At 41.0% G+C, this 12346-nt stretch overlaps 1 protein-coding gene across 3 annotated transcripts in view; it reads left to right on the top strand.

Moving 5' to 3' along the window:
- The window catches only part of LOC110527866 (contactin-4), a 78104-nt gene extending 66036 nt beyond the window's left edge, over positions 1 to 12068 (top strand). For 2 of the 3 annotated variants that reach the window (XM_036983333.2, XM_021609442.3), the window contains 11 exons: positions 193 to 365; positions 2563 to 2680; positions 3125 to 3283; positions 3661 to 3810; positions 4615 to 4685; positions 5262 to 5496; positions 5611 to 5726; positions 6278 to 6458; positions 9539 to 9651; positions 10585 to 10753; positions 10911 to 12068. In XM_036983333.2, the coding sequence (XP_036839228.2) occupies positions 193 to 365; positions 2563 to 2680; positions 3125 to 3283; positions 3661 to 3810; positions 4615 to 4685; positions 5262 to 5496; positions 5611 to 5726; positions 6278 to 6458; positions 9539 to 9651; positions 10585 to 10753; positions 10911 to 10996 (1571 nt within the window). In that variant the 3' untranslated portion in view covers positions 10997 to 12068. The remainder of the gene's footprint in view (positions 1 to 192; positions 366 to 2562; positions 2681 to 3124; positions 3284 to 3660; positions 3811 to 4614; positions 4686 to 5261; positions 5497 to 5610; positions 5727 to 6277; positions 6459 to 9538; positions 9652 to 10584; positions 10754 to 10910) is intronic. The other variant, XR_016497527.1, reaches the window with a different exon arrangement.
- Positions 12069 to 12346: the final 278 nt, after the last annotated feature.

Genomic DNA, 12346 nt, shown 5'->3' with positions numbered 1-12346 from the left:
ATGTAATAGGATTGAGAGGAAGACACTTCCCAATGGGAGCAATTTAAGATCAATTTGTTACATTAGTAGTAGGGGAGGCTGCCACTGCATTGAAACATCTTGTCTAAAGTACATTTTGTCCAGCAGCAGGTTTATATTCATATTCAAGGTAAACATGATCCTGTGTGTTTGTTTTTCTGTATTCTCAAATAGAACCAACCAAGATAACAGTTCCACCGCTGAGTGTGGATGCCACTGTGGGAGAGAGCATCGTGTTGCCATGTGAAGTGTCTGGAGACTCCTCCCTGGATCCCACCTTTAAGTGGTTCTTCAACGGCAAGCTCATCGATTTCAACAGACAGGACCACTTTGAGATGATAGGAGTGGTATGTACCTTCTACCTGTACTGTACAGGAGACAGCACACAGTAGTCTCGTCTCACAAGCTTCATAGCTTGGACAGTAAAGCAACACCTTATATGAACATGTTAGAATATTTACAACCTCCGCACACAAGCATCCTGAATTGTACAGTATCATTACACCAACACCTACAGTGCGTTCAGAAAGTATTCACACCCCTTGACCTTTTCCACATTTTCTTGTGTTACATTTAAAATGTATTAAATTGAGATTTGGTGTCACTGGCCAACACACAATACCCCATAATGTCAAAGTGGGATTATTACAAATTTTTACAAATTAATAAAAAAGGAAGGCTGAAATGTCTTGAGTCAATAAGTATTCCACCTCTTTGTTATGCCAAGCCTTAATAAATTCCGGAGTAAATATTTGCCTAACAAGTCACATGGACTCACTCTGTGTGCAATAATAGTGCTTAACATTATTTTTGAATGACTACCTCGTCTCTGTACCTCACACATACAATTATCTGTACGGTCCCTCAGTCGAGCAGTGAATTTCAAACAGAAATGTAACCACAAAGACCAGGGAGTTTTTCCAGTGCCTAGCAAAGAAGGGCACCTATTGGTAGATGGGTAAAAAAGCAGACATTGAATATCCCTTTGAGCATGGTGACGTTATGAATTACATTTTGGATGGTGTATCAATACTCCCAGTCACTACACAGATACAGGTGTCCTTCCTGACACAGTTGCTGGAGAGGAAAGAAACCGCTCAGGGATTTCACCATGAGGCTATTGGTGACTTTAATACAGTTAAAGAGTTTAATGGCTGTGATAGGAGAACTGAGGATGGATCAACAACATTGTAGTTACTCCACAATACTAACCTTAATGACAGAATTAAAAGGAGGAAGCCTATACAGAATACAAATATTCAAAAACATGTATCCTGTTTGCAATAATGCACTAAATTAAAACTGCAAAGAATTTGGCAAAGAAATGCACTATGTCCTGAATACAAAGTGTTATGTTTGGGGCAAATCCAACACAACACATCAAACATTGTGGTGGCGGCGGCATCATGTTATGGGTATGTTTGTCATTGGCTAGAACTAGAGTTTTTTTTAGGATAAAATAAACAGAATAGAGGTAAGCACAGGAAAACATCCTAGAGGAAAACCTGGTTCAGACTGCTTTCCAACAGACACTGGGAGGCAAATTCACCTTTCAGCAGGACAATAACCTAAAACACAAGGCCAAACATACACTGGAGTTGCTTACCAAGACAACATTGAATTGTTCCTAAGTGGCCTAGTTACAATTTAGAATTAAATCGGCTTGAAAATCTATTGCTGTATAGTAATGATCAACAACCAATTTGACAGAACTTGAAGAATAAAACAAAATTGTAATGTGCAAATATTAAACAATCCAGGTGTGCAAAGCTCTTAGAGACTTACCAGAAAGACTCCTAGCTGTAATCGCTGCCAAAGGTGATTGTAACATGTATTGACTTAGCGGGGTGAATATTTCTGTGTTTCATTTTCAATAAATTTGCAAACATTTCTAAAAACATGTTTTCACTTTGTCATTATGCAGTATTGTGTGTAGATGGGTGAGAAAAACAAATATTTAATCCATTTTGAATACCGACTGTAACACATCAGAATGTGGATAAGTCAAGGGGTATGAATACTTTCTGAAGGCACTGTTCATCTCAGACAAGACTAAGGCATTTAACATGGAGACCTGGCCAGGTAAAACCTGTGGACATGAAGATTAAAACAACCAGTCTGTTGCTGATCTTATGAGTAAATCACCTGACACTCCAGTGAACAAAGGCACACAAATCTGTCTGCCTACAGGATTTATCCTCTGGTCTGCTGAGCACACAAAGACCCTGCACTAAAACGGCCTGTATAACACTGACATTTTCACTGTGAGCACCATTTGGCAGAGCTCTTAAACTTCAGGAAGTGTTTTTTGTTTTTAACACAAGGAGTGTTGAAATCAGTGTCACTCCAATGTTCGTACCTGCTCTTTTCTCTCACTGCTACTGCAATAGCATACTTGGGATAAAAAAATCTATCATAATGTATACTGTATAAGTGGTATGAAAGGTGCTACACATGTGGAAAAAAATATACATTGAATGACTGTATTTTGAGACACTAGTATTGTTGATAAATTGCACACGTTTTCTGTTCTATTGTCATCAGGGATCAGCTGGTGATCTGATGGTCCGGAATATTCAGCTAAAGCATTCTGGGAAGTATGTGTGCATGGTACACACTGTGGTGGACAGTGTCTCAGCAGCAGCCCACCTGATTGTTAGAGGTACGCACGCACCTCCTCCCTGTGATGATACTTTGGTGTACTGGCATACTGTAGCACCCATAGAGATATACCATATCTAGGGTAGCACTCATCTACAGAGGAATTAGACAACCTCAGACATGATCACCGTTCTATTAATTCCCTTTACTTCAGCCAACTATTCTGCGTGACATTCATTCAGTGTTAAATAATGACTACAGGAGCATCTGAAAATCAATGCATAAATTTTCCTCTTCTCCTTCGTTTTTGAATCCTTTTGTATTTCCCCTCATCAATTGAAGGATCTTTATCTCTGCTGTGTGAAATATTAAATGTCTCTCTCTTTTGTGGGCAGACTGCTCTAACCTTGCCATCCTTTTTTTGGCTGACACAATAGAACTATTTGACAGTGGTTGTCCTTGTCTCCCTGTTCTGTGCCTGTGCCTGTGCTGCTGGTTATTTCAGGGCCTCCCGGTGCCCCAGAGGGCCTTATTGTGGGGGAAATCACTGACTCCACTGCCCAGCTCTCCTGGGAGTCTGGGCCTGACAACCACAGCCCTGTCACCACATACAGCATCCAGGCCAGGACCCCCTTCTCCATAGGCTGGCAGGCCGTCAGGACAGGTACAATGCCAGCCCATCCCTCACAGACACTGTTTACAGATGTAGGATCTTAATTTGATCACCCGGTTGCAGGAGAACGTTCTTGCAATGCAGGAAATGTAGAACGTGTAGTGTATTTGAGGTTTAAAAGGGCTTCTGAAGTTTGTAATTTCCCCTTTAAAATGTCTGTACTATCAGAATACTGTGGGAACAGTCAGCTTTGGGGATGAATGATGTGAACAGGAGTATTTATCTTTAATCATTCGTTATCTTGGGGGCCTTCTTGGATAAGTTATATTGACATTAATTGTATCACAGGCAGTCTTTGATAACATGAATGTGTTTTGTTGGTGGATGAGAATCAATATGTATTTAAATTCTAAATTCTTTAATCCTAGTTCCTGATTCTGTGCCTGGACAGATGTTTCATGCAACGGTGATAGATTTGAACCCCTGGGTGGATTACGAATTCAGGGTGGTGGCTAGCAACAATGTGGGTGTTGGAGAGCCCAGCATGCAATCCAAGCAGATTCGAACAAAAGCGGCAGGTACATTCTCATTTCTCTTTTTCCTCTTGTGGTGAATCTATCAACCCCACGGTGGAAATGTAATTTAACGGTCTGATTAGTTTCATTTTGCATGGAGTGTTCCGTTCAGCCCCTGATGAATTTCACCATGTAGAACCCACATACACTTTTCACGTCAGTCCACTGGTTATTGTGTCTTTCTCATCGCTAATTACGTGTAATGAAGACAGAATCAGCTCTGTTCCAATTTGACTGACACAGAGACAGATGTTAATAATTGACCTAATAGGAAAAGAAAGTGAGAGATAATTTATTCGTGTGTTTAGGCCACGTGGCCTATCTATCCATGTGGATATTGACACTTGAAACTTTTGCTTGTCAGATTAGAACTACCCGAGCAGGAGGCATCATACCTTTTATAGCATTCCGACGCTGTTCACATCAGCACTCAGGAATTTCTGCCATGATTAATTCATGTCAGCAGCATCAACAGGAGCCGTGTGAAATACCCACGCCTGCCATAAGGCAATGACTTGAAAGTGTCTATTCTGAGTGGGTTAGCAGAGTGCTTCCGCCTGGCCCACTGAATCACAAGGGAAGAGTATTCCTGCAGTGCGATACACTGTAGTAACAGCAGTAGCATGCACTGGCGCTCGTTAATTACATCAAAAAGCCAAGCCTTTGCTTTGAAACCGTACAAGGATGAGGGGCACTATGATAGTGACATCAAGGCTTCCGTATGGTTTCGGAGTAGTAGGGATTCAAATACATGCCGAGGAATACACAAACTTATATTGGATACTGTTGTTGTTTTTGTCCATCCAGTTCCTGAAGTAGCACCAGGTAATGTGAGTGGAGGAGGAGGAAGGCGGGGAGAACTGGTTATCCAATGGGAGGTAAGCTTGCTGATCATCACGGACTTATAGAATACATCTTTATTATGACAGATCAGTGTTCTTTCCTTTCCTTTTTAAAATGATTTATTTGTTTTTCCTTGTGTATGTCAAGGACAATTACAAGATACAATACCTACAAATATGTACATTTCAAATCACTCTTCTGACATGAATGGGGCTTTGACAGAATTCTCTACGGCGATGCGACTTCAATTAAATGGGTTTAAATTAAAAGAAGAGCTGTCTTGCCTAGCTATTTGCCTGTTCCAAATGGCTCCCCTGGTGTGTAAATCAAAATGCAGATGCAGAGATGGTGGAAATTGTTTGTGCATAAATCTAGGACGATGTCTCAGAATGGGTGTTTCTGTGGTTTTCTTAAAGGGAATGAACTTATCATGCAGAATGTGTATATACTGTGTATATCTTTGGATATAATGCATTATGTTGAGGTTGTGGTATTTCACTGTTCAAAATTTGACACTTCCAGTTGAGGTAGTAATTTGATATTCAGTTCAACCAATGGGAAGGGATAAGAATTGCTACAATTTATGCAGTCAAATTGTCTCTGTCTCATAGCCAATACCAGAGGAGCTACAGAGTGGAGAGGAATTTGGATACGTTGTGGCTTTTCGTCCTCTTGGTACAAGCACATGGAAGCAGACTGTGCTGGCTTCACCTGATGCATCAAGATACACCTTCAGGAACGACAGCGTCCCTCCCCTCTCCCAATTTGAGGTGAAAGTTGGAGTCTACAACAACAAAGGAGAAGGCCCGTCTAGCCATGTGGTTGTAGTGTATTCCGCAGAGGAAGGTTAGTTATTTTGACTATTTCTCAAGATGCTGATGAAATGGAAGCTTTGGGTTAGTTTGACTTGAATGTTTACCATTCTCGATAATGTCCTTGGTCTAAATTTGTCATGCTTAGAGCCCTCTGAACCCCCGTCCAGAGTGTGGACCCGGACGCTGTCAGCCTCTGAAATCGAGGTGTACTGGGAACCCATTACCCAGACAGCCAGCAGTTGGAAGATCATTGGATATGAGGTATGAAAAATATCCAAAGAATCATGATGCTGGTAGAGAGCAGAAAACAGCATGATAGATACAGTATTATCCTCACGATGATTGACTCAGCAATAGGTTGGCATGCATTTAAATAGAACTGCCAATGGCAAAAACGTGAAATTTCCCCTCCCCCGAAAAATACCTTGGGATACAAAGGTATATTTCTCACCATCTAATCTAGAGTGAAGAGGTCTGTCCACAGCTATTCCAGTCTCCCAAGGAGCCTAATACGCTGGCTGCTTCCCTGCCTGAGTAGTGTTCTATAAATCTCCACTCACAAGTGTGAACATCATATATCAATTTCCTCCACAACCAACACTGTCCCTAATGACGGAACACCCTGAGGATCCTTGCCCATTTTCCCCTTAGTATATAGCCCAGAACTGTCTGGCTGTAGAGAAGGCCCAGGTTGCTTGACCCCCATTGTGAACCTGGTTATCAGGTCCACAAACAACGATGCTGGACGCGTCTCTAATCCTGTTTTAATGCTGTCGGGAGGTCTGGAATAACCTTCATGTCTTTGGTTCCAGGTCCTTTGTTGGGAGGAGGGGATGCAGGAGAGTGATGCTGAGATGGTGAGGGTCACAGACACTGCAGCCCTTCTCTCTGGGCTCAAGGGCAGTACTGTGTATCTGATCTCAGTCAGGGCCCAGAACAGCGCTGGAGCAGGGCCTTCTAGCCCCGCAGTCAACGTCACCACCAAGAAACCACGTGAGTATTCTCTAAGATGGAACAGTTGTCACATGCAATTTGAGCATTTTTCTCTTTACAAGTTTGCTTTCACGTATATGAAGCCTGTATATCCAGCAGAGGTTAACATGAATGGAATTGTGGTGGAATGCAGCAGTATACAGTACAACTTCAATGGCTTTAGAGCCTCTGTGAATACTCTACATCAACAGCACTGCTGAGACAAAACATCCTCATCTGGGTAAAGTTTTGCCTGCATGTTAACTGCAAGACTAGCGCATGGAATTGGATTATGTCATACCTACAAACATGTGAATTATCAGTGTAGTGGCCAGAAATGTTTTTATGTGTATATTATACATCACGTGCGACTAATAAGACTATGCGATTGGCCTATTTAAATGTTTATCTGACTCCATAAAGATTATTAGCAATATGCGAGAGTTGAGTTACAGTAATAGGCAAATGAAGGAAGGTACGAGACTGGATTCCAAATACAAGTGTATTTAACTACTTTGTAAAATGAATGGATTCACATTCAAGGCATAAAGCTTACGTTACAAGACATTAACAAGCATTACAAGGCATTATTCTAAGCATGGTCAGTGAGAGAGACAGAAATCATAGCCTGAAAGGCCATGCCCCAAAAGTCCATGGTGTGGAGAGAGAAAGAAAGAAGGTGTCTCACCACAGAAGGTCAGGAACAAATAGGAGATAGAAAAATGAATATTGATCTTCCATAAGCATCTGAGTTGTTTGGATTCAAAACCTGAGTTGTTGACCAATAGTATTACTGTAAAGTTAACCTCCAATCAGATATCAGACCTACATGATGTAACCTCTGCTTCTCAGAGGTGAGACAATTGGGGTTGGCAAGACCAACACAGAGAATGCTAAATTTTTAAGGCAACACAGAGCACATTCATGAAAACAGTTGATAAGAAGAGTCACTTCTGGGGTTTTTTAATAAATAAAAAATGGGTGATAAGATGCTGTTTACCTTGACAACTCAGGGAGAGGAGGCGTGTTTATGAGCTTATCAGAGTAAGATGCAATTATTCAACTACTAACTCTATCACAAAGCAATCAGCTATCCCTCCTTCTTGTGTTATCTTCTATTCGAGACCCACTGGGCGCAGACGGTTACGTGGATTTTTTTTTACTTTACCTTCTATAACGGGATTTTAATTTTTGTTTTGTTAAATGTGATACGCAGTGTGTAACATCCATTTTTAGAGTTTACTTCACTACTTGAGTCATTTCTCCATGGCACTTTCCTAGCCCGCACTGTCACCAGTGTTGCCAACTTAGAGACCTTGTCGCTATATTTAGCGAGTATTCAGACCCATCTAGCGACACATTTTCAAAAAAGCGACTAGCGACAAATCTAGCAACTTTTTCTGGTGTTATTGGAGACTTTTGGAGACTCTGACGTGAAAGCACGTAACGTTCTTACTCTTCTAAACGAGCAGCGGGTGCTGCCGTGGGCCCCACCACCCCGTCCTAAAGCACTCACAGGCGGCCCAGTCCTCGCGCAGCAGTCCATCCCAGCTGCAGTCAGAGCAGGAGATGTTCACCCCTCCGCGTCCAGACTGCAAATTAATCGCATATGGGGCGGCAGGGTAGCCTAGTGGTTAGAGGGTTGGACTAGTAACCGGAAGGTTGCAAGTTCAAACCCCTGTGCTGACAAGGTACACTCTGCCCCTGAACAGGCAGTTAACCTACTGTTCCTAGGCCATCATTGAAAATAAGAATTTGTTCTTAACTGACTTGCCTGGTTAAATAAAGGTAAAATAAAAAATAAATAAAATGTGGGAAGCCGCCGCTGGCTGGCTCCCGCCCTGGCTTACATTCAGGGCGGGATGTAAAAAACTAAACTAAAAAACAAACAACATATTTAGGGTATTTTTTACTCACTTTTTGTCTCTCCCACGACGTTATTCCTCTCTCCTACAGAGTCCATCACAATTACATGCACATGGCCAATTATGCAAATTAGGTGATGATGTCATTTAGCGACATATAGAGACTTTTAGGACAGCCAATAGCTACTTTCCTTACTGAGGAGTTGGCAACACTGATCGTTACTCAATGAGCGCAAATGTTGTTCTCGACCACGAGAAACTTGCGTTTAGTCTGCATGGTCAATGCAGCACATGCAACAATGTTGATGATTATGATGCCGTTTTCACTTTGCTTCTTAATATAAATACACTAGCATTCTATAATTACATTGTTAGTTTGTGTTTCTTACATCTGCAAACAGCTAGTTTGTATTTTTTTAGCAAGTTTGGCCTACATCTTGTTAGCTGCCAATCGCTAGTTAGCTGTCTATCTAGCTAGCTAGCTAATAAATGAGTCAGAGCAAACGTAATTAGCTAAACAGCCTGATAATACCAGTGATGGTGTAGACTTAAATCAGCATGTTGTTTGTGCAACAGTATCTTACAAATCAAAGAGGAATACGCAAAGCATGAATATGAGAACATGCAATGAATCCAAAGATTACAGGGTCCCCTATGAGACATATGATCAACAGTTTGGTTCCTACCCTGTTACAATAACTCCTCCCTGGCATCTACGTTCAGCGTCATGTCAAACAACACTATGCAAAGTGCCTATAGAATTAGAATAATCATTCTATTTCCATGGAACCAACAGTTCACCCAAGTGTTTTGCACTAAATCGCAAGTCAAATCGCAATTGCAACATCTCAAATGAGTGCAGGAAATGCAAAAGTTTAATCGAACAGTATAAAACAAGTAGAATGGATAAAGACCCATTGAAATCACTTAGAATGTATGTGCTGCCACCCTAGGATCCTGCACTACCCATAAAGCAAACATAGAACTATTGTTATTCCAAAACATAAAATACCGTCCATTTTTTTAAAGATACCTTTATACGATATTTTGGCCATATTGCCCAGCCCTACATGGAAACAACATTGATTCAACCAGTGTGTGCCCAGTGGGTAGTTCTTTCAAACAGCAGTGATTATGGGGATGTTTAAAGTGAGAAAGTAATTTTGAAGTAATTTCAGCTATTGACGGAATTGTACGTGATTAATTTGTGTGGCTTTATGATTGCATATCTTTCAGCACCAAGTCAACCTCCAGGGAATATTGAGTGGAATTTGACAAACTCCAAGATCTTTTTGAGTTGGGAACATGTCAAGGCAATGGGAAATGAGTCTGAGGTGACAGGATACAAGGTGAGTGTTGTCAGTGTAATAGCAGGATCTTTGAAAACCAAACAAATGCAGTTTGTTGGCTTACCTCAACAGCTGTCTTATCTATTAATGTCTCCCTGGTCGCAGTGGAAGTATAAACCTCAGCACTTCCAGTGTCACATATGGATTGTCCATGCAAAATTGTGTGGACAATCCGTACAAAATTAAAAAGACTGTTCCTGGTGTTATGACACAAAACAAATCTGTTTCTCCATTGTTCTGGGTTTCCACTGAGTATGTTTGACTGAAGGTCTGCCAAGTTCTGATATGGAAACACACAAAATGTGTCCTTGTGGATAGCTGTTGAGGCAACACTTTCCCTAATGGCGTCCCTAATGGTGGAACGCCCGGAGGATCCATTCTTTCCCGCCTTTTGATCCCTCTGAATGCTCAGTAGTAAAAAGTGTTTGAACCTGCGTAACAGGAAGCGTTTCATGTCATCTTGAGTATCTGAACTCTGAGAGCATTCAGCAGAGGATTATGACTCAGAAAAGGTCCTGGTTTCTTTTAAAGTATTCATTTACAATGGAGCACCTTTCGCTAATTGATTGATCTGATATGGCTCAGAGATATGAAAGAGAAGGTGAGGAAGCAGCTGAGTGCCTGTGAAGCTCCACACTCAGACACTAGCCTCCATGGAGCGCCACGGGGGCCACACTAGCACCTCACACTATAATTTGCAATTCATGTCATCCTCTGGAAAGGGGCTTCTGAAAAATACAAATACAATTTCTTAAGACTATTTGGCTGCACAAAAAAATACTTTTGTATTTTTTCCCTAAAAAATAGCTCCTCAAAAACAATACAGTGGCATTATCCAAAAACAACTAATTTCTCATTTATGTCAAACCACTGTGTCACTTAAATTTGTATTATTGATATCAGATACCATGATATTCCCTCTCCCGTCTCTAGGTGGTGTACCGTCAGAACTGGCTTGGGAAGACCAGCGTTGTGGAGACCAACAGGACCAGCATGGCACTGCAGGTCCCTTCTGGTGAGGACTACCTCATTGAGATCAAAGCCCTGAGTGATGGAGGGGATGGCAGCAGCAGTGGCCCCATCAGGATACCAAAGATGTCCAGTAAGAGAGAACTGTTTTTGTCTTTCAGCATTCACAGGATTCACTTTTGGTACAATCGATTCAAGGTTTCCAGAGTGCCTTCAACAAAATTCTGTCTCATAACGATGAATCCCACAGGTACTATGTGTTTGTTGATGAGTGTTTTTGTCTTTTTCAGGTCTTAACTCAAACGGCCATTTCAGCTCAGCTCCATGCAAGATTTGTGCAGTTATGTTTTTTATACTTTCAAAGTTGACTTTATAAGACTTAAACATGTATTGCCTTTAATGAACTCTAGCTTTCAGAGTCAAGTACTCAGCAAAGGATGTGTTTTACGTGTACTTTTCACTTCTCAAGAATGTGAAATCAACAGCTAACTATTTAGAGTATTCAACGCAGCTGCATTGCCTTACTGTATGCATTTTTAAAATTAATTTGTCAACCAAGCTTTTGAGTGTTTTATGTCTAGATTTTATGCCGAAAGGATAGGCTTTTACATATGAGAAGATTGTCAATCCTTAGAACAATCTACATGAGATATTTATATGGCGGAAATATGAAAGTAATCAAATGAAAGCGCAAACATACCCCTTAATGATGTTTGTTATGTCCCTCAGTAATTACAAATCAAAATGTTTAGTTCCCCATGGCTGTGTCGAGCTTCTGTTTAGAATGACATGATGTCCTTTTCTAATGGTAGAGATACAGTACCTTGCCTATGTGTGCCTCATCCCTGTGTTTTGTTGTGACCTGTTTGTTTGTTATTGTAAATGTTCTGTAAGAATGAGTCAACTGTGGGAACGACCATGGTTCACTCCGAGGTTGTCCTTTAATTCCTTAATGAGCACAGTGACAGTATGAGCTGTCTGGCGGCCATCAACATTCCGACAGATTCCGTGAAAGAAAATTCACATATGCTATCGTCAACATTTAACAGTATCGAAGGGCGGCGCACAATTGGCCCAGTGTCGCCCGGGTCAGGGGAGGGTTTGGCCGGGGTAGGCCGTCATTGTAAATAAGAATTTGTTCTTAACTGACTTGACTAGTTAAATAAAGGTTAAATAAAAATATGACCACCACAGACATCTTGGATCAATATGCAGAACTATACAGAAAAACATGTTAATGTGCATTGATACAGTACCTGGGGAAGATTTTCTCAAACATTTTCGATTAATTCAACTCTTTCTCCATGGTTCTTAATCAAGATAGTTCAAGTTGTGGCTGAGTTGTGCTTGATAGGTGTTGCATAACTGTTTTAATACTATTGTATTAACAAGCAAAATGTATCTCTGTGAGATGTAATTGAAAATGAATAAAATGTTTCAAATTGAAATGTCTATTTTTTAAATGTGTTTCATTTCAGGTATGTGTCCCCATTTGAAAGTGCCAGGGAGAATGACAACCATCATTCACAGGAGTCAGTGTGACACCCTTCTGCATTAATGGTTACCATTCAGTTACCATGAACAGGTAGCTCATAACACTGAAAGACAGCATGGTTGCTGTGCTTTCCCTTGCCAAGGTTTTTTTTAACACAATCAGCATTTAACTGAATGCTTTGGTCCTTGCTCAGCATAACAGTTACAAATCCAAATCCTGTAGTGTCTGTTC

This window comes from Oncorhynchus mykiss, chromosome 7 (assembly GCF_057628025.1).
Source record: "Oncorhynchus mykiss isolate SJ-2025 chromosome 7, ASM5762802v1, whole genome shotgun sequence".
In the NCBI taxonomy this organism is placed as follows: Eukaryota; Metazoa; Chordata; class Actinopteri; order Salmoniformes; family Salmonidae; genus Oncorhynchus; species Oncorhynchus mykiss.
The sequence above is the reverse complement of the archived record's forward strand: the minus strand, read 5'-3'. Positions and strand labels throughout refer to the sequence as shown.